Source organism: Sceloporus undulatus, chromosome 2 (assembly GCF_019175285.1).
Source record: "Sceloporus undulatus isolate JIND9_A2432 ecotype Alabama chromosome 2, SceUnd_v1.1, whole genome shotgun sequence".
Lineage (NCBI taxonomy): Eukaryota > Metazoa > Chordata > Lepidosauria > Squamata > Phrynosomatidae > Sceloporus > Sceloporus undulatus.
This window is the reverse complement of record NC_056523.1, coordinates 81,481,048-81,503,217: the sequence shown is the minus strand read 5'-3', so window position 1 is coordinate 81,503,217 and position 22,170 is coordinate 81,481,048. Positions and strand designations below refer to the sequence as shown.

At 45.6% G+C, this 22,170-nt stretch overlaps 1 protein-coding gene across 4 annotated transcripts in view; it reads right to left on the bottom strand.

Annotated features, from left to right (window-relative positions):
* The window catches only part of UIMC1 (ubiquitin interaction motif containing 1), a 158,255-nt gene that overhangs the window by 4,190 nt on the left and 131,895 nt on the right, over window positions 1–22,170 (bottom strand). For 2 of the 4 annotated variants that reach the window (XM_042448380.1, XM_042448383.1), the window contains 2 exons: window positions 6,535–6,613; window positions 4,454–4,583 (listed from right to left, as the gene is read on the bottom strand). In XM_042448380.1, coding sequence (XP_042304314.1) covers window positions 4,454–4,583; window positions 6,535–6,613 — 209 coding nt within the window. Of the gene's footprint in view, window positions 1–3,620; window positions 3,797–4,452; window positions 4,584–6,526; window positions 6,614–22,170 lie in introns of those variants that run through there. The other 2 variants (XM_042448381.1, XM_042448384.1) reach the window with 2 other exon arrangements.

Below are 22,170 nucleotides of genomic sequence, written 5' to 3'. Positions count from 1 at the left end.
TTTAGGAGATAGGCAGCATTAACAATCTAGCTGTAAAGAACTGAATCAGTTTGAGGAGGCTATGCTCTGATGGCGATGTGGAAAAGCAACATTGTACAATTAAGATGAGACCTCCATGAAAAGCTGAGGCCTATGTACTGTTAATCCTCAAGGGATGGATGGGAAAAGATCATGCTGCTGAATCTGTTTTAAACCCACTGGTCTCCAGTGACATCCTTTCCTATGCAGAGGACACTCTCCTTGTATGTCTGTGCCACATCAAAATGCTAACTGCCATGGAAACAATTCAAATTTACATGTCTGGCTCCCTCTCCTCTAGAGATGTTCACTTGCTGTTTATGCCAGCAAAAGAATACAGTTTAAAAAGCAAAGATGGATGGTGACATCTAATAGTAGGTAGAAATGTATAGCTGGCTCTATCAAAGGAAGGGCTAAGTGAAACTGATTTGGTAGGGGTTGACTAAAGAAACTGAGAGGATAAGTGACAAAAAAAAAAAAAGCCAAAGAAATTTGATAATGAAGTTCACTGATGGTTAGACAGAATTTGAGAATTTCATGTCATGCCAAGCATATGTATCATGAAAGAGAGAGATACTCTCCCCATTACAACATGCCAGAAGGCAATAAACAACAATTCAATTTCTAAATTCAAGCTTGGGTGAGCGGTGATAAGAGCTGACTGGTTCCCACCAAATGTGCTGCCCTGCCCCTTGTCCTCCCTTTCTCCCCAGCAGTGTCCAAGATTCCCAAAGACAACATGTGTCATCACCACACTCAACATTAGCCCATCTTTGCCAGTGGCAGACAGAAAAAGGAGTGAAGCACTGTGAAATTATACCACCTGTTTTAGATTATTAGATGTTCTCAGGGAATGAGAAGGAAGAGAAGGCAATACAATATTTTTTTAATTGATTTTTTTTTTTTTGGCTTCTGATTCATGTAAAATTTCATTTCAGACTAGGAATCATATGTAGCCTAGGAAATGCATTCTGATTCAGTTATGCTGTGTGTCTGTTCTATTAGCCTTCTTGCCAAAACCAAACACTATCATTAGTAATCAAATTACTTTAGTTCATTTTAACTGTACACCAAGTGCTGTGTAGGTTATCAGGTAGATTATGAAACTAAACTTGTCAGCTTTGAATATTCAGAATCTTTGCAGGTAATGATTCTCTTTAAAAAACAAAAACAAAACCCTCTTCTGCTGTACCTCAAGGAAATCTGAGCAACCATCCCTGCAGCTTTCCCCAAGAGACTAAAAGGAAAGACTGGTAAAAAGCCTCAGGAGCATGCTTACAGTTCAGAGCAAACTGGACTCAGCATACATAATGCCTGGGTGAGAATATGTGGACACTCACTTGTTCCCATTAGAGCCATAGGACTGCCTTTGATCTCAGGTGTCAAAGGGATGTTTGACTTGACATGCCTCTGTTTTAAGGGACAAGACAAGTTCTGACCAGATCCAGGAAACACATTTAGAAAGCAAGAGTTAGTGGTATGAACAAGAGACTTCCCACTGTGCTGGAAACTGCATAACGCTTTGCTGTGTCCCAGCCAAACTCATCAACAGGCAATCTCATCATTTGCATGCGAATCCCTGAGGGGCTGGGGCCTGTGATGGATTTAAGGGATTAGACAAAACTGAGACATCATGTTGCATCTGCCTGCTGAGAAATCACATTGCCTTAGCACTCATGCGGCTGCCATGGATTACAACCTCGCCGTCAGAAATAAATCAGCAAGGAGACTGCCTGCAGACCTCTGCTACAAACGAGATGGGCAGGGCACATGAGGTAGCAGGCAACTGCGTCAGAAGGAGTCATGACCACCAGGATGCCAATGCCACATTTACATTTCTGAGGTTAACTGCCCATAGGGGATCAACTAGCTCAACTGTGGTCACTAATATTAATAGGGAGAGCCAGCCTGATAACCTTGCATCATAACAACTAGGATTAATATCATTTTGTCAAACTAATCACAGTGCACCCTTCCCTTACGTGGGGGATACGTTCTGGAAACACCCCCCCCACGAAAGGGAAATACCACATATGGTGGAGCCCACTGAAAATAATGGGGCCCGTGCCCATGCTGCACGCAACATTGCTTCTTCTGACGTGTGGCTTTCAGCATAAGCTGAAAGCTGCGTATGATGTGCGCGCACTGTATATACCATGGTACAGTAAACTGGACTGCTGTGAATCAATCAAAGAAAATAGTGTTATACAATGCTGAATTTCTGTGTTTCAGAGATAAAAATTTTAAAAATATCAGCTATTCATACATATACACTTCTGTGTTCTGACAAATAGGTTCCCTATTACACCCTCAGCTCTTAGGGGAAGGAATAGTGGAGTTTTCTTCTTTGAGGCCATGAATGTTCACCAAGAAACAAATATGAGATGTGAGTTGCTGCAAGAACAGAATAACATGCATTTTCACAATACAGATGTCATATATAGTGACCAACCAAAAACATATAATGGAGCCATCTAGGTGTAAAAATACAAATTATGGACATGTATGCAGGTAGATAAATTTCCCACAAGAACTCAAAAGAACAAGCTGCCAATCTGGAGACTGAAAATTGGAACTAGCTCATACAGAGAAATCATTTCAAAGTAAAATGTACTTCTGAATGTGTAGCATCCCTTAGGACTGGATGTAAAAACTGCTAGTGTTTATGGAAAAGTAATTAGAATGCAACTTAGCAAGGCGGGGCAGGTACTTATGGTGCACTGTTTACAAAGTTTATATGCACCCCAAAACAGACATTTTTGTTCTGGTTCAGAAGGGCTGACTTCCAAGATTGGCATCTGTGTTCAGAGCCCAGTTTTATTCATAACTAAAAGGTAAAGGTTTCCCCTTTGACAAGTTTATCTCATTGTGTCTGACTGTAGGGGATGATGCTCATCTCAGTTACTTAACAGTTGTCAATGACAACTCTGTGATCATGTGACCAGCATGACTGCACAAAACGCTGTTACCTTTCCACCGAAGTGGTATCTATTTATCTACTTGAACTTTTAGATGACTGGCAGCAGAAGCTGGGACTAGTGATGGGAGCTCATTCCGTCATGTGACGCTTGGGTCATGAAATTTGATTTTTGAGCCAAAGAGGTCGTCTTCTGAGATATACATATTTTAGCAAGTTTTCAGCCCTTGTGGAAAAATACTTAGCAGCTATTGCCATGTCAAAATAGGACCGGAGATCAGGACAGCACTTATAACATTCAAGCACCAATATTTTACATGCCTTCTCATTCCACACCAAGAATTCATAATGAATTATAATTCAGCCTTTGATTTTAGGTTACACAATCCTGTGACAAAGATTAGTTTGAAGAGAGAGAGAAAAAAGTTGTTTTCAAGAGAACAACTCATGGAAAAGCAGTTGGCAACAGCTGGTGAGATATTCAAAGGGTTTACTTCTGTAGTTTAGGGAGATTCACTTTTCTCTTGGCTCACCATATAACCCTAACTCACAATTCCTTAAAACATCCAGGGGTAGCCATGTTGGCCATATAGCAAATTCAAAAACATAAAATCCACCAAACAGTGACACCTTTATTGGCCAACCAAAATGCACAATATACATGTTGCAAGGTTTTGAAGCTCCACTGACTTCTTCATTAGGCAAGGTGTTAAAAACCATACAGGAAGAAAAAATAAATAAATAAATATGTTAGTCATAGGCCTGCATTTTGCTGTTTCTGTTCTCAGTTCAGATGGAATGGAGGGGTATTACTTGCAGACTTGCATCTCTTTCTTCTGGCCATGTGGCTGCTGGGAGATTCTGAAAGTCCAGGAAATTTAAAATGCATTTGCAACACAAAAAAGATACTTCCTTTGCAATCCAATATGTCTCCATCCTTGAGCACAGTGTTTGGACATGTGTTGTTTTTTTAATCTTTTATGCACAGTAGGTTGATCCCATGTGGTTGGTAACAGTCTCTGCATAATGCAATCATATGGGCAAAGATCAATGGAAGCTGCCAGTTCCAAACAGGAACGTCAACAATCTCATCTCACCCACACTGCTATATCGTTTAGATGGGGGCTGAGGAACCCTGTGGCCCTCCAGTCTCCCACTCCACTGGCCTTCCTGCTGGAGCTAATGGGTGTCTTCCTGCTGGAGCTAACGGGAGTTAAACTCCAACCAGCAAGTCCTACAACATCTAGAGGACCAGATGTTCCCCTCAGATTTAGAGACGGTCTGCAGCTAGGTGGGATCAGCTTAAGGAAGAGAACCTCTCAAGCAGCCAGAGGTATATCTGAAATATATCATGGCCAAACTTACTGGGAAATATACTCTGAAAAAGGAGTAGGCATAAGCAAGCCACAACTTCTTTTTTCAAAAATGATATACCCTGAAACAGGAGGAGACCTGCTGGCCTGTGCATGCAAGCACAACCTAGCACCTTTGTAGCCTTAAGAAAGAATCTACCCTTACCTTTGCCCATCGCAACCGTGTCCGGCCCTCCAGAGCCCCACTGATGTTCTGACTCATAAGACAGCCATCAACATGCCTCTGATATGCTTTCCAAGGCACCAGAGACTTACAGATGTAACACTTCTCGTGCCTGCCAGGTCAGGAGAGAGAGAGAGAGAGAGAAGTGCATGAGATTTACTCTACCTGGAATATTTCTGCTTCTCCAAGGCATTCCATGGGGAAAGTTCATTGGTGGGAAATGGACCTACGCAGCAGGATGACCAATAAAACTGGTCCAACGCCAAGCCAAAGGAGAAACTGATTAGCAGCATTCTCCCAATTACTCTTCTGTGTCCTGCTGCTGCAGCAGTGGGATAGTAATGAAATCAGCTCCTCTGACTATCTCAAACAATGTCGATGTCCCTTCAGACATAAAACACACTGTCAACACAGTTGAAATGAAATGTTATGCCTTTGCAAAAGTGTGTTACATTTTGCCCCCAAACCAAGTGTGTTAAATCAGACATGTTTTTCTGAGTCTGAATGAATCTATCTAAACAATAACTCTATCAAATCTGTAAGGGTACCACCTGCATCTTAGAGTGTACAATGTTGAGAAAGCAGCACCAAACCTGTGCTGGGTGCCAGACTGTTTGACAGAATAGCCAGCCTCTCCCAACTCCAGTTTCACTCCAACTAGCAAAATTATGTGCACAAAAGAATTTGACTCTGCTCAAGAAGGAACGGCCTGAATATGCTCAGGAGGACAAGAGAGCAAAAGTAGAACTGGATGCAGCTGTTTGATTGTTGGACCTGAATTAGAGGGTTCTGACATCCCTCACTATTTCATGCCATTTAGAATGAGCCTCATGAGCCCCCTTTTTGTTACATTACTGCAGTACTTTTTCCATTTTTTCTTCCCAGTCACTGCTGATTACCAAGATAATGTGTCTAAACAGAAGCTGTCCTCTCTATAATTAGCCTAATTCCATTAGTGATGTTGCCATCCAGTGTTTGTAACAGCAAAATTATTTCCATGGCAGGGATTTTTACAGTCAGATTCTTTCTCATGATGCTGTGTGGGTGGGAGAAAGAGGAGGAGGAGGGGTGGCTATAAGAAAGATTAAACAAAACCAGTGTCATCTGCACAAAGTCTAATTTCATCAACGATATCACTATAGGTAACATCCTTGCCAGCCTTCTCCATCAGTATCTGTCTCACAGAAATATGCAGATACTCATTCAAAACCAACCCACTCTTGCATTGGCTGCCTGCTTTCAAGTTTGATGTACAGCCTCTAGGGTAACCTACCACAGCTCAAAGTTTTGTTGCTTTCCAGGGCTTGTTACTTGTCTTGATTTGTTGTAGGACATGGGGGCAAAGGCTATCCAAAGCTTTGTAGGTATACTTTTCTACTTCTACAGGATTTTCCTTGTTGGCCAATGTTATAAATCATCCTTTAAAACTGAGAGCAGTTCAGAACTGCACATGTCCATCACAGTGAAAAACCATCACTGCAGAATGGTGCAAATGTACAACCTTATCCCAGGAGAAACCAGATAGAACACCTGCACCACTGGTGTGCAATCTTCTTCTGTCTAACATGGAATGGACCAAGGCAGCATGGGAAAAATAAGAGAAGGTAGAAGAAACACAACTCAGATGAATCAGGGAAACCACAATGGTGAAGGATGCCACTGACAGTGGAGTACCAGCTCTACATGTTTCTGTTTTGTGCTACAGTTGACCCTCCATATCCATAAATTGTTTATCCACAGATTCAACCCTGGTTGCCATCAACATTCAGTGGTGGGATATGTGACCCTCAGAGAAACTGTAACTGATTCAATGCTTTCAAAGACAAAATACAAAGGTGCTCAGGAAAAAAGAAAACAAGAAAACAATAGACAAGAGTCAGATGCTGTTTCCCTTCATAGGAATCTTCTCGGATACTAAGGTGAACTGTAGTGGAGGTGTGTGATACTAAGGTGAACTGCCATGGATTCAGGGGCTCATACAACAGAAATATCCAGAAACAACCCTAAAGAGGCATTCAGAACTAAAAAGGAAAGTGGTGTAAAAGGGCATCATACCTACTTACTTGTCAGTGTCAACAGATTTTGATGTCTCTTTGGAACAGGCAACTTTACTCTTGGCTTCTCTTTGTCGTCGGGTCATCACTTCAAAACAAAAACAGAACAGTTGCTCCTCCTCTCTCCTTATGAACCTTAGGAGGTTTGTCAAAATACACAATACTTGTCTCAGAAAACATTTTCAAAGCCCTCCTGCTCAAGCAGTACCAGTTCATTCAGGGATATCACAGTGGGGAAAAGTGAGAAAAGGTCTTGTTTATAATGGCATTGCCTTTCCTACTGTGAGAGAATTGTAAAGCTTCCACCCAGAAAAAGAATTCACTAACTTTTCTGTTCTTCTAACACAACATAACCACACATACAAAAAACCTAATAAAGGCAGCATATAGAGCCTGACCTCACTAATCTAAACTATAGATTCTATAGCTTAATTTCAACCTTCAGACAACCTCTCTTGGCATTCTAAAATATAAGGTTAAATGTCTGCTGTTTTAGCACTTGAAATTATCTGTTTGCTCATTGAACTCCCTTGCCTAGGTGATAACAGGTATAAGAATCCCCAAGAACACAGGGATACTGTATAGAGGGGTTCAGAAGCCCTGTGTCCTAGAAATGGGCCTAAATCCAATTGGACACAAAGACCCTTTTATTCAGTCAGAGGAAACAATCTCAATCAGTAAAAGTGAAAACTATTCCAGTGGCTTTGTATGATTGTGTATGACAAGTTCAGAAGCAAAAAGCTTGTACTTTGGGTTTTAAAAAAAAAGTCAGTGTAGAATCCCAAAAAATCTAATTTCTATATACAGAACAACCTTTTATTTGAATTACCTTAAGACCATATCTACTCTAAGTGAAATCCTAGCTTTTGGGAAATTTTGGAGTCTCTTGGCAAACATCTGAAAAATGGAAGTAGGAGAGAAAAAGCCATAGGACCTCGGTGGGAGATCGGGTGAGGGAAAGAGGTAAAACAGTTAGTTTCTTTCTCTTGGATCGTATAATTCTCTTGACATTAACAGAAGACGTGCCCCTTGTTTGCAAGCTACTCTATCCAAGGCTCCACATCTTCTAACCCAGTGGTTCTCAACCTGTGGTCGAGACTCCTTTGGGGGTCGAACAACCCTTTCACAAGGGTCGCCTAAGACCATCGGAAAACACATATTTCTGACGGTCCTGGAAACCAAGACACCCCAATTTTATGGTTGGGGGTCACCACAACATGAGGAACTGTGTTAAAGGGTTGCGGCATTAGGAAGGTTGAGAACCACTGTTCTAACCGAATAGCATAAATGTTTTCTTTGACATTTTAAGGATTAGAAACATATTTACAAGGCAATGGCAAACTTTGTGCTGCACTTAAGTACTGTACTGTTGTTGCTGTGTGTCTTCAAGTCATTTCCGACAGGTTTTGCTTGACAAGATTTGTTCAGAGGGGGTTTGCCTTTGTCTTCCTCTGAGGCTGAGAGAGTATGACCTGCCCAGTGGATTTTTATAGCTGAGCAGAGATTGAGACCTGGGTCTCCAGAGAGCCACAATCCGATGCTCAAAACACCACACCATGCTGGCTGGTTCTCTTACACACTTAAGTATACATACATACATACAATCTGCCGCAAAACCTATTTCCTCTTTTTCCAGTTAGAATTGGTGGTGATGGCAATGAAATAAGGGATGTGTCTCAATACGCTCAGCCAGCTGCCCCAGCTCTTCTCACCAAACAGCTACAAGGATAGTATTTAAATGTTTGCTTCATACAGTTGAATTCCTTTCAACATACTCCTGTTGACAGGCCACCAGCTATGCTACTTGGGGAACATATCACATATCCTCAGCCATTTCCACCAGGGTGCTAGAGTTTCTAACACAGAAACAGATGTTGCTTTAAGCACTCTTGGGCAATCTAGCGGAGGGGACAGTGTATTAGAACACTTTTATAGCCTGGTATCAGTTCTTCCTGTGCTCAATATTCTCATTAGGAGAAAGGCCTGAATCACTGTTATAGGCACTATAAAACGGTTATTGTTTGCTCAACATCTGCTGTAAAGTGGGCACCCACAGAGTTCAAAATAGAAAGAGGCCTTATCAGTGCCAGTCTGGGCTTTGAAGTACAGTATACATTTTGGCTCTGTAGTTCTTTTGTCCTCATTAGCTTGGTTACTATAAAACACTGGTTCGTCTGCTAGTTTTAATGGATGCCTCTTTACCACTTACTTGCTGTAGTGACCACTATATAGTATGTGAGCTCTCTGGACCGAGGTTTATGCTCGCTGAGGATTCTGGGATGTCTGGATGCAGGCAAGAATGGAGCTCCATGCTTGCACATTCACAGAGATGCTGACCCATCACCAAAAGAGGACCATCTGTGTTTCTGTAAGTGTGGACTGGATCTGAATCAGTGACTTGGACTCAAGAAGCTTCCATGCCCTGTTGTTAATCTTTAATTCACTTGACACTCCCCCAAGGCTTTTTAACAAGCCTGTCTGCAGCTAAAGCAGAGCAGATCTTTAAGATAGTGCACAGTTGTTAATATTCCTGTAACAGTCACGCTCAGAGTGCCTTGTGCTCAGCTCAGGTGTTAATCAGTGCTATTTTTTCCAGGAGAAGAGAACACATCTGGCTCAACAAGCCTGCTAGAAACCTTTGGGACTAGCATTACAAAAATGCCAGGAAAGACCAACAACTGTACTACTAAGAGAAGGAAGGAAAAAAATGGGATGGTGTTGGCAATGGGCTCAGCCCATCACAGACAAGTTGGACTGTTTCCATTACAAAAGCTGAGCTCTACAACAATCCCTACAGGATTGTGCCACCAAACCTTACCACCAACAGAAACACCAAATTTAGAACAAGTTTCTAAATGAGAGAGCTTGGAGTGGGACATTCTCTTTAAGAGCAATTACTAATAAATAAATCTCTTCTTAGAGCAAAAAAAAAGAAGAAAAAAACAGGGTAGTCCTACAACCATCAATATAAAATGAGCACAGCATCTTCCCTCAAAACATGCTGGGCTAAGCTATACATGTTCATAAAGCTCACTGTAGCTGAATTAAAACCTATCAAGCATTGGATTTTTCCCCGTCAGTGAAAAAAGAAACTTGTGTTCCCCTGGCTGTTCTAGATATTATGTCCTAACCGCTTTTGTTGCAGTGTAGAATTGTATTTTCCATGGTCCTGTTCCAAGGAAGCCCACCACAGAATATTTGGGGAGGGACAGCATGTGGCTCCCCAGCAGCTATTTTGCATAGCTTAGTAGATTCCCAAGAGCTTCTGCTTTCATTTATTTTAAAAAATATCTTGAAAACCATGTTCATATTTTTAGAAGTGTGAGAGTCAGAGGCAGATCAAACACGAAAAGGCTTCCTGTGGCAGCTTTTGGTTAGTTTTGGTAGCCTGTGTACCCACAGATTGGGGAGAAATAGATGTGGTGCAATGCATACAAATTAAAAAAAATTAGCAAAACTTCAATTTCTTCTTTTACAGAGGTTCCTTCCTGCACTCCCATTTCTATGGTAGAGCACCATGGCAGGAGTGTGGTAACAGTATTCTTCAGAGAAGCTAGCAAACCTCAGTGTTTTTTAGAGTGTTGTTATGTCATTCTTGTCCAAAAAAAAGTCTATTTGTTTATCATTCACAAATACAAAAAATATGGAAGTCTGCACTTGGGAAAGCAACCCTGAATGGAACAGATGGCTCTATACAGGGCCCTCCTCCCTTCCCTTCTAATAATCTATTCTCGCTTACCAAACATGCTATTTTTTTACGCGTGCTTTGTCTTATAAATGTACCGACTCATAGTACACTGGTCCTTTTAAGAAGCAGTAAAGCTTTTCTCAATGCCAGTTTTCTTACTTTTATGCTGTATCAGTGCCGCTTCTCTTGGTGTTGAAGCTTTTTTTAAAACAGCATTCACATCAGCACCACTAGGGCTGCAGCTCAGAGAAGTGATGACTATGGCGGGTTACAGATGGGCAAAAAGGGGTGTACAGTGGTGCCTCGGGTTACGAAATTAATTCGTTCCGCGGCTAATTTCGTAACCCGAAAAACCTTCGTAACCCGAATTGCCATAGGCGCTAATGGGGAAAAAAGCCGCGGCTCTGCCGCGGCTCCATTTAAAACAGCGCCGGAGTTTTTTCGTAACCCGAAAAAACTTTCGTAACCCGAAACAATAAATCCCTATGGGATTTTTTCGTATCCCGAAAAATTCGTAACCTGGGTATTTCGTATCCCGAGGTACCACTGTATTCATGACGTCATGAAGGTAGAGCCTTCAGACGGGCCTTACCTGAATGCCGCCATGAACACGCCCCCCGCACGCCCCAAGCGGGAAGAAGTGGCATTAAAAAGGTGCTGCTTTTTTCCGCTTCTTTTTGATTTGAAGCGTACGTGCGCATCTCCGTCTGTAAGCTGCTGCACCGGTACGCCAGAATTGCCCCGCCGCAAATATAAGTTGCCCATTTAAAAGCTCCGTGTCAGCTGCGTCGCATAATGGGTCGGGGTCCGGGACATGCGCAGTTTGCAGTCAGGCTTTAATTGCAACGTCCGCTGCCATGCAGCTGTGGAAGCTGCGGCACAGCTGCGGCACATTTTAAGTCTCGTAACCCTAACCCTAGAGCCACTTGTGCGCATGCATTGCTAGAATCGCGGGAAGTTGTAAGTTTTGCCGGCGGATGTTTTGGTTGTAGAAAGTGATAAGGGAAAGTTTGGAATTTAAAGTGACCCCCTACACACATTCCTGCGCCATTTTCACCTAACAATAAAAAACGCTAAAACTGTAAATATTTACATATGTACAAAGGAGGTGATGGGGATGGCAGGGGGACAGCGGTGGCAGCGGAGACAGCTGTGGCTGCGCATTGCAGATTCAGCAGGAGCGCGGGGACCAAAGGAGAGGAGGCATCTATGATGCTGGTGACACTGGCAAAGTGCAAGCGGACAAGGATGCCAACACCAGCTGATCACCAGCTGGCAGGAGACCACCTTTGTTCTTGGGCAGAGCGGGGGGGAAAGTTTTAAAGGGGCTTGGGCACTTTAAATGTGCCCATAGGCTTTCTGCCGCCGCTGATTAGCGCTGCAGCTGCGCAGCTGCGCATCCGCCAGCCGGCAAAGGAAAAAAAAGCCGCGGTTTGGGCCGCCCGTGAGGAAGCTGCCTCTCTCTTTGCGGCGTCCTCCGAGGCAGCGGTATGGAAGCTACGGGTCCGAAACGGACCCAGGTGAGGCGTCTTCACTGCCCCCCATGTGGAAGCCCCAACACCTGAAGCACGCCCCCGGGGCGGGCGGTCTGGAGGCTCCGTATTCAGCTGAATACACCTCCAAGACGTCCTCCCCTGCCCGTCTGTAACCCGCCTATGTCACTTTGAACCTAAGGTGGGGCTGCAAAGAGGAGGAGAATGGTATATCTGGATTTCCTGCATGGCAGGGGGTTGGACTGGATGGCCCTAGTGGTCTCTTCCAACTCTATGATTCTATGATTCTATGACACCTTCACCTCTGTTAAGGCTGGGAATGTGGTCACTGAAAGAATGAACCTGGACACCTTCCAGGAGGAAAGGGCTGCTTTTCTTCTCCATGTGCTTTTGGTGAGATCTAACCTTATACTTTGAGCTAGTGCATTCTGGGAGTCACTGCTGGGAGGAGTCTGAACCATAAATTCTACAGAAGGCTGGCAGAGGCGCGCGTTAGGCGCGCAAATTTTAATTTTTCTATAGAGTCAGGGAGGTTTTGGAGAATAGAGGAGAAGCTGACCTGTAAACATTGTTGGAGGGGGGCTCTTTAATTTTTTCACTTTTCTTTTCCCTTTTTTCCTTAAGGGGCTTGTGGGAACTTTTCCTCAGAGGAAGTGAGTAAGAGACTTTCCTTTGGAAGGAGCTAGTAGCCAGGAGCTCTACATAACTATAGGCCAAGTGACTTGAACTCAGTGACAGAGCATGGGGACAAAGGCCAAGTTTAGGGGAAGCCCACAGTCTTGTTTCAGTGTCTCCTTAAGACTTCTCAGTATGGACACTGAAGGCCCTGCTGCAGTCACCTGCAACACTTGTGCTACACTTCAGCATCATAGGGAGCAAGGGGTTTTCCTGACCAGAATGGACCAGATGGTCCTGGACGGGAAACACACAGAGAAAGTTGCTGGGGAGGAGGAGGTCACTTCACACACAACAGCGGTAGATAGTTGGAGGAAGGTCACACACAGAAGTAGGGAAACCAAGGAACGTTCTGTAAGCTCGCAGCTACAGAATCGATTTCAATCTCTCTACTATCAGGGATGATGAGGAACAGCAGCAGGGACAGACCTCCGGGACAGAGCAGAGGACCCAGAGAGCTCCACCAAAGGAAACAGCCGCTGCTTAGCCTTGGAGGAGGCGTGTGGTGGTCGTCGGGGACTCTTTGCTGAGAGGCACTGAACCAGTGGTTTGTGGGCCTGACAAGATGTCTCGGGAGGTGTGCTGTCTCCCTGGGGCAAAAGATCTGTGATGTGACGGAGAGGCTGACAAGACTGGTCAATCCTACTGACCATTATCCCTTTCTTTTGGTTCATGTGGGAACCAATGATACTGCAAGGCACAGCCTTCAGAATATCATAAGGGATTATGAGGCTTTGGGTAGGAAGTTGAAAGAGATGGATGCACAGGTTGTCATCTCGTCTCTTCTCCCAGTTGAAGGGCATGGTCCAGGAAAGGAAAAGAAAATAGCGGATGTAAATAACTGGCTCCGTAGATGGTGCCGCCAAGAACTGTTTGGATTCTTGGACCATGGGCTGCGGTTCCATGAGGAGGGACTTCTGGCAAGGGATGGGTTGCATCTCACGCCAGTTGGCAAAAACATTTTTGCCAACAGTCTTCAATAATTTGATCAGGAGGGCTTTAAACTGAGTTATGTGGGGGAGGGAGACAGTATTCTGGTAGGCAAAAGGGCTGGAGAAAATAGTCAAACTGACACAGAGGGAACAAGGCAAACAGTGCAAGGACCCAAAAGTGGGAGGCAAAAGAACTTGCACAGGCAGCAAGTAAAGGGAACACATGGGCTTAGATGTCTCTACACTAATGCACAGAGCATGGGAAATAAGCAAGATGAACTTCAACTCCTAGCACAACAAAGCAAATACTGATATAATAGGCCTCACTGAAACCTGGTGGGATGAGTCTCATGATTGGAATGTAGAAATAGAGGGGTATAACCTTTTTAAGAGAAATAGGCCAAACAGGAAAGGAGGAGGAGTAGCACTATATGTCAGAGATATTTACACCAGTGAAGAGATCCAGGACATCAATCATGGAAGCCAGGTGAAGAGCATCTCGATAAAAATTAAAGGGGAGGGAAACAACAAGGATGTCATGGTGGGAGTCTACTACAGACCCCCAAGTCAGACTGAGGAATTGGATTATGTCTTTCAAGAACAGATGACCACACATTCAGAAAGGAGACATGTAGTAGTGATGGGGGACTTCAACTATCCTGATATTTGCTGGAAGGCAAACTCAGCCAAATCCACAAGGTCTAGCAAATTCCTCACTTGCCTGGAAGACAATTTCATGGTCCAAAAGGTGGAAGAGGCAACAAGGGAGTCAGCTATTTTAGATCCAATCCTAACCAACAAGGATGACTTGGTTAATGGGGTGCAAGTGGTGGGATCCTTAGGTGGAAGCGACCATGTTCTCCTGGAGTTTGTTATACAATGGAAAGGAGAAGCCAGGCATAGTCAAACGCGCATTCTAGACTTTAGGAAAGCTGATTTTAGTAAACTTAAAGAAATACTGAGTGTGATCCCATGGTCAACAATACTAAAAGAGAAGGGAGTTCAAGATGGATGGGAGTTTCTAAAAAGGGGGATACTGAAGGCACAATTTCAAACTGTTCCAGTGAGGAAGAAAAATGGGAGATGTCTCAAGAAACCAGGATGGATGACTAAAGAACTTTCAACTGAGCTAAGTTTTAAACGGGACATGTATAAAAAATGGAAAAATGGGGAAATCACCAAAGAGGAAATCACAGCAAGCCTGGGTAGAGATAAAGTCAGAAAAGCTAAAGCGCAGAATGAACTTAGGCTTGCTAGAGAGGTTAAGAACAACAAAAAGGGCTTTTTTGGATATGTCCGCAGCAAAAGGAAGAAGAAGGAAATGGTAGGGCCACTGCATGGAGAAGATGGCAAAATGCTAACAGGAGACATAGAAAAGGCAGAATTACTCAACACCTTCTTTGCCTCAGTCTTCTCAGAAAAGGCAAAGGGTGCTCAACCTGAGGATAATGGAGCAGAGGACAGATTAGGGGAATTTCAGCACAGAATAAGTAAAGAGATAGTAGAGGAATACCTTGTTAATTTAAATGAATTTAAGTCTCCAGGACCAGATGAACTACATCCAAGGGTATTAAAAGAACTGGCAAATGTAATATCGGCGCCATTAGCAATAATCTTTGAGAACTCCTGGAAAACAGGAGAAATCCCAGCAGACTGGAGGAGGGCAAACGTTGTCCCCATCTTCAAAAAGGGGAAAAAAAGAGGATCCAAACAATTATTGTCCAGTTAGTCTGACATCAATACCAGGAAAGATTATGGAGCAGATCATTAAACAGAGTCTGTGAACATCTAGAATCACAAAAAGTCAACGCGGGTTTCAGAGAAAGAAGTTATGCCAGACAAACTTGATCTCTTTTTTTGATAAAATTACCAGCTTCTTAGATGAAGGGAATGCTGTGGATATAGTATATCTTGATTTCAGTAAGGCCTTTAACAAAGTTTCCCATGATATTCTTGCAAACAAGCTTGTAAAATGTGGGCTAGACAAGGCAACTGTTACATGGATTTGTAATTGGTTGACTGACCGAACCCAAAGGGTGCTCAACAATGGCTCCTTTTCATCCTGGAGAGAAGTGAACAGTGAGGTCCCACAGGGCTCTGTCCTCGGGCCAGTTCTATTCAACATCTTTATCAATGACTTGGAGGACAACACGGAGAAATGTAAGGTACTGCACTTAGAGCGGAAAAATGAAAAGCACAGATATAGGATGGGGGACACCTGGCTGAATGAAACTATGCGTGAAAGGGATCTAGGAGTCCAAGTAGACCACAAGTTGAACATGAGTCAACAGTGCAATGCGGCAGCTAACAAGGCCAATGCGATTTTAGGCTGCATCAATAGAAGTATAGTGTCTAGATCAAGGGAAGTAATAGTGCCACTCTATTCTGTTTTGGTCAGGCCCCACCTGGAATACTGTGTCCAGTTCTGGGCACCACAATTAAAAAAGGACATTGATAAACTGGAGCGTGTCCAAAGGAGGGCGACTAAAATGGTGAAGGGTTTCGAAACCATGCCCTATGAGGAACGACTTAGGGAGCTGGGGATGTTTAGCCTGGAGAAGAGAAGGTTAAGAGGTGATATGATAGCCCTGTTTAAATATTTGAAGGGATGTCATATTGAGGAGGGAGCAAGCTTGTTTTCTGCTGCTCCAGAGACTAAGACCCGGAGCAATGAATGCAAGCTGCAGGAAAAGAGATTCCACTTCAACATTAGGAGGAACTTCCTGACAGTAAGGGCTGTTCAACAGTGGAACAAGCTTCCTCGGAGTGTAGTGGAGTCTCCTTCCTTACAGGTCTTCAAACAGAGGCTGGATGGCCATCTGTTGGGAATGCTTTGATTGTGATTTCCTGCATGGCAGGGGGTTGGACTGGATGGCCCTTGCAGCCTCTTCCAACTCTACGATTCTATGATTCTATGACACAAACTATGACTCTGGAAGTTAACAGTCCTACCTTTTGCAAAAGGGAAACTAAAACCCTCTTTACTTAGGATCTCATTCTGACACTTGTGCAAAGGACTAAGGGATGTCATAAGTTAGTGACCCAAGTACTTTCTACTCTGCAGGTTTGCAGACTGCTGCACTATTGCCACCTACTTCCTTATTATGGTGGAGGACACTTCATCTTTCTGCATGGCACAGCCATCAGAGGATGTTACTGCAGCTGTTAGCTCAGCAGGGATTTGGTAACACAACAGACCATTAAGGAACCAGCTGGCCCTATAAAGTGCCTGTCTCTGGACTGGCTCCTCAATCTGAATAGTAGTTTGCTCAGGTATAAGACTCTCAGGTGGACCAACCTCATGTATTTGCTTGGCTGTTTGCTTTACAGTTTTCCTCCAGGCTTGACAAGTTACCACACTGCCCAGGTAGTTGTGTCTGTTCTGAGAGACAGACTCCAATCAGTCTTGTATTCAGAGAAGACACAGATCAGTCTGATCTAAAATTTCCGAACAGCTTGAACACATCAGCCCCATGGGTACATCCAGCCATATTATGTGCACACATCATGACCCACACCTGCCCTGCGGGGGGAGGAAGGGGGTGAATGGCCCTAAGTACCATCCAAGCTGAAAGAGTGTCTTCATGTTACCAGCTCAAACAAGAACCAGCAATGTTACAGTAGGCAGTAAGAGAGCAGTCATCATCAGGCAAATCAGAGGTTCCTTTGTAAGAAAAAATACTGAAAGATGTTAAGAGTTTATAGTACCACAGACCTTCAGAGTAAATCCAATTAAGAAGTCCTGACAGTGGATCACTGACCCTTAAACCAACAGTAAGGGAGAACTACAGCAGTCTCCTTGAAGATCAAGAAGGAGGATGGTGTAAAGAGTTTTTATTTCCTTCCATACTGCACTGCTGCCCTGATCACAGTGACAAAATATAAACACAGTTCTGAAGAAACTAGTACAGTGCTGAGGATACACAACATAGGAATTCAGAAACACACCACTCAAATGTGTTGCAGCAATTTTAGTTTTTGGTATACTGATTCAATAGAAAATTATGAAGGTGTACTAGAGATAGGAAAGCTGTTTTGAGGTGGAACGGGCTGTAATTCTAGGCCCCAGCAAAATTTCACTTTGTACCAAAACGTTGCACATCCCTGATATAAGCTATGCCTTAGGAGTGGTAAATTATTAAACAGGAAGTCTATGCCACAAAACACATTCCAGTATTTTAGCTGATGGGGCCCTTTTCCCTCTCACAGCAAGGGACAGAACCAAATCCCTAAGTAACTGATCATACCCAAACTATCCACTGCCAACATGCCAAACTCCTGTGGTTGGTTGGGGTTCTTGAGTTGGGATACATACCCAGCCAAAATTGGTTGTAATTGGTTGGCTGAACTCAAATGGCGCTCAACAATGGCTCCTTTTCATCCTGGAGAGAGATGACCAATGGGGTGCCACAGGGTTCTGTCCTGGGCCCAGTGCTATTCAACATCTTTATCAATGACTTGGATGACAGACTTGGGAGCATACTTATCAATTTTGCAGATGACACCAAATTAGGAGGAGTTAACTAATACCCCAGAGTACAGGATCAAAATTCAAAATGATCTGAATAGATTAGAAAGTTGGGTCAAAGCTAACAAAATGAAATTCAACACGGAGAAATGTAAGGTACTGCACTTAGAGCGGAAATGTGAAATGCACAGATATAGGTTGGGGGACCCCTGGCTGAACGAGACTACGTGTGAAAGGGATCTGGGAGTCCAAATAGATCACGTTGAACGTGAGTCAACAGTGCGATGCAGCAGCTAAAAAGGCCAATGCGATTTTAGGCTGCATCAATAGAAGTATAGTGTCTAGATCAAGAGAAGTAATAGTGCCACTCTATTCTGCTTTGGTCAGGCCTCACCTGGAATACTGTGTCCAGTTCTGGGCAACACAATTCAAAAAGGATGTGGAGAAACTGGAGCGTGTCCAAAGGAGGGCAACTAAAATGGTGAAGGGTCTGGAAGCCATGCCCTATGAGGAACGACTTAGGGACCTGAGGATGTTTAGCCTGGAAAAGAGAAGGACAGGTTGCTTACCTGTAACAGTATTTCTTCGAGTGGTCATCTGCGAATACATACAAATGGGTTTACTGCACCTGCGCAGTGCTGCTCGGAACCTACTGGAATCACTGGGCAAAGTTTACTTTGCAACATATAGAAACTTTTTGGCGGTAACTCCGCCCACCCGTTATAAGGCCCCTGCCTTCCCGCTCTTTTCCCCAGTTCCGCAATTTTTCCGCCAAGCAGGCGATGGAAAGAGCCAATAAGAGCAGGACACTGAGGGGATGAACGGGTGGGATTTGTATGCATTCGCAGATGACCACTCGAAGAAATACTGTTACAGATAAGCAACCTGTCCTTCTTCTTCGTGGTCTCTGCGAATCATACAAATGGGTTTAGACTGACAAGCTTGGGTAAGCGGCGGAGGGAGTGTCCTGAAACCAAAGCTATGGTAAACCAAGGGTATATTTATTGCAACAATAAACACCTTGAACCATAAAAAGAGTCAGTCTTTTTGTTCATGGACAAACCAAACATAGCAATAACATTGCAAAACCTGAGAAGGGAACAAAGAGTCGTGCAAGACCAGTCCCATTGAAATTGTGCAAACCCACATTCAACAGAATGCAAAAACAGTGGCATTATGTACAGAAATGGTGACAACACAAACCATCAGTAGTGCAATCAATGCAACCCTGAGACCAACACAGCCCTCCCGAAAGCTGCGTCTCGGATGGCTCTGGTGTCCAACCTATAATGCTTAATAAAAGTCAGAGGTTGGGACCAGACAGCAGCCTTGCAGACATCCTCCAAGGGAATCCCCGACAGGAATGCAGAGGATGCTGACATTGCCCTTGTGGAATGGGACCGAACCCTGCCAGGGAGAGGTTTGCCCAATAGTTCATAGCAGAGGTGGATGGTACCAGCCACCCTTTTGGAAAACCTCTGCGCAGACACAGGCAACCCTCTTTTCGGCTCCGAGTAGCATTGAAAAAGTCTTTTGGAGCGACTGGAGGCAGCAGTTCTGTCCAAGTAAAAAGCCAGAGCCCTCCTGACATCAAGAGAGTGCAGGCTTCGCTCCGCATCCGAAGTCAGGTTGGATGCGAGAGTAGGCAACACAATGTCCTGGCACATGTGGAAAGCAGACACAACCTTAGGCAGGAAAGTAATGTCTGTCCTAAGGACCACCTTGTCCTTGTGAAACCTCAGGAAGGGCTGGTCCGTCCACAAGGAACAGAGTTCGCCCGCACGGCGGGCAGAGGTAATGGCCACAAGAAAAGCGGTTTTCCAAGTCAGTAGTCTCAAGTCCGCTGTGGCCATCGGTTCAAAGGGCTTGGATTGGAGTGCGGACAGTACCGCCTCCAAGCTCCAAGCCGGTGCTGATACCGACACAGGAGGATGCAAGTTGGCACATCCCTTAAGGAACCCCTTCACCAAGGGATCCCTAAAAAAGGAAGCCCTCCCCCCTGAATTGGTACTTGGCACAAATGGCAGACAGGTAGCACTTGATGGATGCGAGGCACAACCCCTCATCCAAAAGCGCCATCAAAAACTCCAGCACCACTGGAGTGGACACCTGAGCAGGAGACAGACCCTTCTGGTCAAGAAAGAGGCTAAACCTCCTCCATTTCAGGGCGTAGGACCGTTGGGTGGAAGGTTTACTTGCAGCCAGGATCACCGTCCTCACCGCCTCCGGCAGGGCGGTTAGGGCTGTATCCTGCAGGCCACCAGCGGTAGGCTCTCGATGTCCGGTTGGAGAAGCCGTCCGTCCTGGATCGATAACAGGTCCGGGCGGGGGTCGAGGCGCAGGAAGCATCTCCTGGCGAGGTGGAGAAGGGATGCGAACCAAGGCTGTCTCGGCCACCACGGGGTGATCAGGATCGCATGCGATTGGTCCGTTGTCATCTTGGACACGACCCTGATGATGAGAGGGAAGGGAGGAAAGGCGTAGAGCAGCTCTCCCGTCCAAAGGAAGGCGAACGCGTCTCCGAGGGATCCGTCCATTCGCTTCCTGGAGCAGAACTGGGGACAGTGGCTGTTCCATCTGGTCGCGAAGAGGTCGATCCGGGGAGTTCCCCACCGGTGGAAGAGGTCGCTGACTGTCTCGGGATGGAGCCTCCATTCGTGGCACACCGACGGAGATCTGCTGAGGCGATCTGCCAACTCGTTGTTCTCTCCGGGGAGATGAATCGCCTGGAGGAGAACCTGTCTCTGGATGCACCAGTCCCAGATGCGGAGAGTAAGGTCGAGCAGAGTCCTGGACCTGGTGCCTCCTTGTTTGTTGATGTAAAACATCACGGTGGTGTTGTCCGTCCTCAGGAGGACCACCTTGCCTGCGACAACGGATTCAAATGGATTCGAATGCCTCAGTGCCTTTTTTCGACTGCCAACATCTCCAGAGCGTTGATGCGAGAGAAGCTTGTCTGGGCAGACCACTTGTCCTTGACGACCAAGTCGAGCAGAGTGGGCGCCCCATCCCTCCAGGAAGCATCGGTTGTCAGAGTCAGTTGGGGCTGAGGCGATGGAAGGGCATCCCAGGGCACACGTTGCGCAGTCCAACCACCATCTCCGGGAAGTTTACCGGTCTTGGTACCGTGAGCCACTTGGACGGAGGGTCCTCCATCGGGGGAGAAGACCGAGAGGAACCAGGACTGCAGAGGTCGAAGGCGAAGTCTTGACCAAGGGTGACAAACGTTGTCGATGCCATGTGGCCAGGGCAACTTGGACGTCTCTGGCCCTCACCCTCTGTGGGGATGCAAGCCTGGCGATGTCGTCAGCGCCTGGAAACCGTCTGGAGGGAGAAAGGCGGAGCATCTTTCGGAGTGAGGATGGCCCCGATGAACTTGTCGGTGGTTGTGTGAAGTGGTACTTTCCCGGTTGGGACCAGTCGAGGGAGTCTAAGAGGTGCAAGGCGAATGAGACCGCTTCCTGGCAGCTCTTGCTGGGGACTCGGCGGCAAAGCCAGTCGTCCAGGGACGGGAGACCATGAAGCCTTTCTGATGGAGGTATGCCACTACCGGTGCCATGCACTTGTGAAAACTCTCGGTGCCGTGGCAAGGCCGAGGGAAGCATGTTGTGTGGTCGCGGGTGGGGCCTATGGCGAGCGGGAATCTCCGGGTGGGACCCCGGATCCCGATGTGGAAGTAGGGGATCCTTCAGGTTGACGGTTGCGAACCACAGGCCTGGTGGGCGAGGCGATGGAAGCCAAGGTTACATTCGAAACGTGCCGGCTTTCAAGGAAACAAAGTTCAATGTCTCAAGTCCAGGGATGGGCGGCGCTGATGCCGCCACCTCAGCCTGCGGTACCGTGAAGGTACCTGGGAGAAAGAAAGGACCTAGAGGCATGGTAGTTGGGTAGGTCGGAGGGTTTGTAAAGGGGAGATTGCCCCCTTTCATAGCAGGTGCGCACTTGCCAAGAAGGTGTGTCCAAGGTAGGGAGGTGGACATGAAAGGCTGCCGTTGGAGGGAGTCTCTTGGAAACTCGAGGGCATATCCCTACGGGCGGATGTTGAAACCCGAGTCCAATGTTATTGAGGCCCAGGTGTTAACAAGGGCCTTCGAATGTCCAAAAAAGAGAGGGTCGCAAGGTAGACGAAGCACGCGCGTCCCTTAAGGCTCTCTTCCTTCCCTGGTCGGTTGTCCTGCTGGTGGGACTTGCCGTTTTTTGTCCGTGGCCAGGGGGAGTGGGAGTTACGCGGCCCACGAGGCGAGGAAGAAGCTGCGAGGGATAGCAGCGTCTCTGGGAGCCCTGCTGTTGAGACTGCTGATCCTGGGAGAAGGTCCCCTGCGTAACTGACCTTGTGGCTTGCCACAGGCGCAGTCGCTTTCGGACTAGCGTAGACGAGTACGATGTGAG